Source organism: Cnephaeus nilssonii, assembly GCF_951640355.1.
Source record: "Cnephaeus nilssonii genome assembly, chromosome: 5".
NCBI classification, from domain to species: domain Eukaryota; kingdom Metazoa; phylum Chordata; class Mammalia; order Chiroptera; family Vespertilionidae; genus Cnephaeus; species Cnephaeus nilssonii.
Genome location: NC_137076.1, coordinates 31,478,271 through 31,483,937, shown reverse-complemented (window position 1 = coordinate 31,483,937; position 5,667 = coordinate 31,478,271). Strand labels below are relative to the sequence as shown.

Here is a 5,667-nt window from a genome sequence, read left to right as displayed (position 1 = left end):
TTTCAGGCTTGTTATCCAGAAGGGGGGCATGTGGGAGGCATCTGATCAATGTTTTTTTCTCTCTCCCTCTCTAAAATAATAAAACAAAAAAACATTGATCTGCCGCCTTTTGCAGGCCCCCCACTGGGGAATCGAGCCCACAACCTGGACATGTGCCCTGACCTGGAATCAAACCAGCAACCTCTTGGTGCATGGGACGATGCTCAATCAACTAAGCCATACTTGCCGGGCATTATAGGGTAATTTCTTAAGGTAACAATAGGTAAATACACTTTATAGGTATTACCCATCAAAGACCTAAATAACCAATTTCTGCCAGCCATTAGGAAACTCAGAGATTTGCAAATTTTGGAGCTGAAAGGACCCCTGGATCTCCCGAGCCACCAGGTTACCAAGTCTCCAGCATCACCATGTCCAGGCAGGGCAGGTTTCAGAGCAAGGTTTAATGCATTCACACATCAAAGTTATTTTCAGAAACAGAAAGTCCTAAGTCACACTGTAGATTTCCTCTCGATCCATGCTGAAGGCTGGGGCTGTTCCAGATGCAGCAGGTGCTGAGAAGGAAGCTGTTGGCACCACCAGTCAGTCACCTAGAGGGGGAACAAGAGGGTGAGCAGAAGTCTCCTGGCTCCAGTTCTTATGGGAAAGGAGGCACTGAGCTGTGAGGAACACAGATGCTGCAGCCAGGTTCCAAAACCAGATCTAGCTGTGCTGCAGGTCCTCATCTGTGACATGGGGTTAAAGCCATGCACTCATGTGGAGAGCAAGCTAGTAACATGGCACAGTGATGATGGTCACACTGGGGACTAATGGACAAGTCCCAAGGGTCATTACTGTGGCCCACCAACTCCACGGCCCCATCTGTAAAATGGGTATCCTTCTGTCCTACCCAGGGCTGGGGAGATTGAGATGGCAAGCAGGGTGCATGGTCATTCTCCCAGATTGAGCAGTGAACAGTGCCCATTCCCTTGTCCCATAAAATGAGGCTGCCAGCTGGCAGCTCTGTGCCAATAGGCAGGAGGTACCTGAAGAGCCTACCCAAGAGCTTCGCCCTTAGGCCAGATTCTCCAGGGTGAACAGTCCAGCCTACCAGCCTTGCTGCCCCAGGCCTGGAAATGTGGGAACCCACCTTGTGGAAGTTCACTCCTCTGCCATGGGAGAAGCATGGGATTCACCTGCTGACAGCTGCTAAACTTACCAGAGGGGTCTGAGGAGGTCATTTTAATTAGTCGTCCTTCTTAAACTTGCCATTGATGTAGGGCACCCAGTCCAGAATCAGCCGCCAGTCGGTGGCCCACACTAGCCCCACGGTGCCCACGGTGCCCCACATGCCCGCCGTGGGGATCCTGTGAGAGGACAGTGGGGTCAGGCCTCCTGGTAGGGGTCTCATCCTCCTGGTAGCACATGTGGGTCCCTCCCCCATCCCCAGCTACTGTAATATCAAGTACCCACCATGCACTGGCCCCTGTCCAGTGTGTGAACACATCCTGCTGATGATCCTGAAGTGTGGGCACAGAGGACTCTGAAGTGACTCCACTCCTATCTGCTTTCAAATTGGGATCTGCCTAAGATTTTATTTGAGGAATTTGCTACTAAAAAACCCCACACCTGCCCAGCCAGCATGGTTCAGTGGTTGAGCACTGACCTATGAACCAGGAGGTCAAGGTTCGATTCCTGGTCAGGGCATATCTCCTGGTTGCAGGCTCCATTCCCGGGGGTGCGCGTGTGTGTGCAGGTGTGTGCAGGAGGCAGCCGATCAATGATTCTCTCTCATTGATGTTTCTCTCTCTCTCTCTCCCTCTCCCTTCCTCTGAAATCAATTGAAACACACACATACACATACAAACAAGTTGTAACCACCATTGCAACAGCAAATATGGGCATGCAAGCACCATATATACAGTTTACAGTGATTGGCTATCCCCTGCAACAGCCTAGAACTGAAGGAGGCATGAATATCAGGGTCTCTGTTTTACAGATGAGAACAGGCACAGAATGGGTGAGTTACTCCCTTGAGGACAGTCTTATATCATAGATCTCGTTTACTTTCTCTTGTCCACTGACTAGAATATCAGCCACAAAGGTTCCATTTATTGCTGTGTCTCTGGCACCCAACAGTGCTGTGTGCTAGCACATAGTGGGTGCTCAATAAGTGCTTACTAACTGAAAGCCTGGATGAGTTAGTAGCTGCTCTGACCAAGCCCAGATGAGAATGAACCAACTGAGCTGAGTTCGGGAAGCCAGAGCCAACAGGCGGAGAGACTGCATCGGCTTTGGTGGTTCTCACCAGACGCACCAGGGACAGCCTTCAACCGTCCTGGGCCCGGGTCACCCCAGCTGTCAATCATCGACATCAGTGTCCACCTGAAGGTCTCTGCCAGAGCCACTGTCCAGAGGCCGCTCCCACTCCTGCCTGAGCTCAGAGACTCGCCTGCCAAGTGTAGGCCCCTCTTTCTTAGCTCCTTAGACAGCCACCCAATCCCATCTACTTCCCACAAGGGTGCAGAGGCAGATGCAGCCGTGGGCTTCATGCTCCCAGTACAAGGTCATTTAAAAAGTCAAAAACAAAGTCGGGAACACACAGGTTTAGTTTTCAGGCCCGAAGAGCTGAGCCGAGGATGCTGGGCGGGACAGGGGACGCGCCTCCCGGGGGGGGGGGGGGGGGCAACGTCGCGGCCCTCAGGTGGGGGAACGGGCTCAGAGCGGTTCCGCCACGGGCCCGGAGCCCACCACGTACGAGAGCGTGTGCCTGGACCAGACCGCTCCGCCTCTCTGTGCCTCAGTTTTCCCATCTGTGGCCCTGCACAATTATGGGTCTGGGGGCGGCGTTGCGCGCACTGATTGGGGCCGCACAGCGGTGGGGCGGACCGGGAAGGGCGGGCGCGGGGTACGAAGGGTAGAGGCCGAGACCTCACCAGTTCTTGGCCAGTTGGAGGTAGCGCGGGCCCAGGAACTTGCTCAGCATCGCGTCGAGGTCCGCAGCTCAGGGTGACCCCAATTGCTCCAGGCCGGGACGCACGACCTAGGCCCGCAGAGATGCCCCGCCCCGGGTCGACAGACCACGCGACATCCGGAACCCCTGGCCGCTGCGCGCGCAGACCCGGAATACATAAACAGTCATTTCCGGGGCGGGGCGGATGACGTTTAGACGCGGGCGAGAGTGGGCGGGCTTATGGACACGTGACGCAGGATCTCCAGCCCCTCCAGTTCGGTTTTCCTGCCCGCTGTCCCAGTGGCCCCCGGCTGCACGGCCTGCGGCAACTAGGGACGCCCCGCGACATTTGGCTGGTAGCTTCGGGTTTTCACTACGTGCCAGACTTTATTTACAATTAGCGAAACGGAGGCCAAGCTAGGAGGGGACTTGTCCGGAGTTGCCCAAAGCGGCAGGGTGCGATGTGAACCCACTTCTAGAAAAGTCGGGCTGTTACCGACCCGCTGTCAATGGGGCGTTGGCCAAAAGGCAGACCTTCCCCAAATCTGTTTGCTCCTCGCGATTGTCTGTTGGAAATTTTCTACACGTTTCGTTTGTGAGTGCGGTGCTCCCTGCCCCCGGCGGCGGAGGGCGGCGAGATCCAGGCGCCCAGGATACCCGAGTCCCCTGATAGATGCGCCACCGGGCCAGGTCCTCCCCTTCATGGCTGACAGCCGCCCAGGCTCTCTCTTGCCCAGCGTGGAGGCTGCAGTTCTGGAGGTAAGCCCCGGGTGCCGTGGGTGTGTTACCAAACCCTGCCGTGGCCTCAATTCTCCTCCCAAGGGGCTGCAGGTTCTGACCTGACCCTGCCTCCCTGCCTGAGACTGGGAACCGGCAATAGTATGTAGTGACTATGGTCTGGTTTCTCATTCTTTTCAGTTGCCTGAGAGTTTTTGAGTTTAGTATGAGAGAGAACCTGAAAAAGTCTGTCCTTGATGGAAACTTAAAAAGTAGGAAATAGGGGCCGTCTGATTGTTGAGAGAGGAGGAGAAAAGACAGAATAAAGCTCTCTGAAAAGACTAGCGTACATAGATAGGCATGAATGTCTGGGGCTACAGGTCTCGATCCAGCAGTTCCTGAAGCTCTACCTCTACTGCTCATTCTGCATAATGTATTCCAGCTCACAAGGCAGAATGCTTTTCCTTTTAGGTGATAAGAAAAGCAAAAACCAGTGTCAGAGAAAAGTTTTATGGCATGTTGTGTAGCTTCAGACATGGCTGGATTCAGGAGTCTAGCAATATCATTATGAATGTCTCCCTTTTCACCTCTCAGCCCTTTTCTCTGGGTCACCCTCATTGGCTGGCAAACTCTTTCTGGGCACCATCGCCTGCAAACTCTGGGTTCACATTTCAGCAGCCCTGGCAAGAAGATGGTACCTCTTTCCCAATAATTGCAGAAAATGTCCCAAAGCTGGTTCTTGTTAACCTTCTATGGAAACAGGGCAGAGCCAACCTTTCTTATATGAGGACATGGGCTGAAATGGGAAGAAGAGGATCCCCAAGAGAATAACCAGATTCTGTGACCAGAGGAGATGGTGGGTAGCAGGGACTGCTGACCTCCCTCCCACCCTGCTGACCCTCTGCCCAGGCCTCCCGGATTCCCTGTGCATTTCTATCTGCCCCTCAAGGGGGTACACAGAACTCCTTTCTCGTGTTTACTGATGCAAAATTCACTTAACCTACGATTAACCATTAAAGTGTACAGCGCAATGGCATTCAGAAGGTTGTGCAACTACCACCCGATCTAGTTCCAAAACATTTTCATTCCTAAAAGAAGCCCCATCCCCATTAGCAGTCACTCCTCATCCCTCCCCAGCTCCTGACAACTATGAATCCACTTCCTGTCTCTGTGGATTTGCCTGTTCTGGACATTTCACATAAATGGAATCACACTGTACGGCTTTATCTGGCTTCTCTCACTGAACATCATGTTTTCAAGGTTCATCCACGTTGTAGCAAGTGTTAGTGCTTCACTCCTTTTTTCAATTATAGTTGACATTCAATACAATTTTATATTAGTTTCAGGTGTACAGTATAGGGTTAGACTTTCATACAGTTTACGAAGTGATCCCCACCCCCATAAGTCTAGTACCCACCAACTGGCACCATACATAGTTATTACAAGTGCCTCAGTCCTTTTCATGGCTAAGTAATATTCTAGTATCTGAATGGACACATTGTGTTTGTCCATGCATCTGTGGATGGATTCTTTTTAGATTTCTACAACTTTATTGACATATAAAAATGCACGTAAAACATACAGGTTGGTATTTGGACATGTGCGTATCCGTGAAACCATCACCACTGCTGATAGGATGAACACCTTCCCTGCCCCTTTCCCAGCTCCAGCCACTGTTTGTCTGCTCTCTGCTGCTATTAATTAGTCTGCATTTTCTAGACTTTTTTATAGACAGTCATGTAGTGTGTTCTCTTTGGTGTCTGGCCTCTTCCACGGAACATAAGTATCCTGAGAGTCATCCATTTGTTCCATCTGTCTGCGGTTGGTTGGTTCCTTCTATTGCTGAGTTGTATTCTGTCTGCGTAGATCTGTGTTTTCAGTCACCTGGTGAAGGACATGCTGGTTGTTTCCAGGTTTTTTTCTATTAGGAATGAAGCTTCAGTGGACGATCATGTCCAAGTAGAACATGTGTCTTGGTTTCTTTTGGGTGGGTGCCTGGGAGTGGAGGGACTGGCTCA

General features: G+C 51.9%; 1 protein-coding gene across 1 annotated transcript; it reads right to left on the bottom strand.

Annotated features, from left to right (window-relative positions):
- Nucleotides 1-424: 424 nt before the first annotated feature.
- UQCR11 (ubiquinol-cytochrome c reductase, complex III subunit XI) lies at nucleotides 425-3,080 on the bottom strand. Its single transcript, XM_079770711.1, has 3 exons — nucleotides 2,916-3,080; nucleotides 1,199-1,346; nucleotides 425-590 (listed from the first exon to the last, which is right to left on the bottom strand). Exons 1-2 carry the CDS (start codon nucleotides 2,963-2,965, stop codon nucleotides 1,226-1,228), a joined length of 171 nt encoding a protein of 56 aa, XP_079626837.1. The 5' UTR covers nucleotides 2,966-3,080; the 3' UTR covers nucleotides 425-590; nucleotides 1,199-1,225.
- Between the last annotated feature and the right edge of the window lie 2,587 nt (nucleotides 3,081-5,667).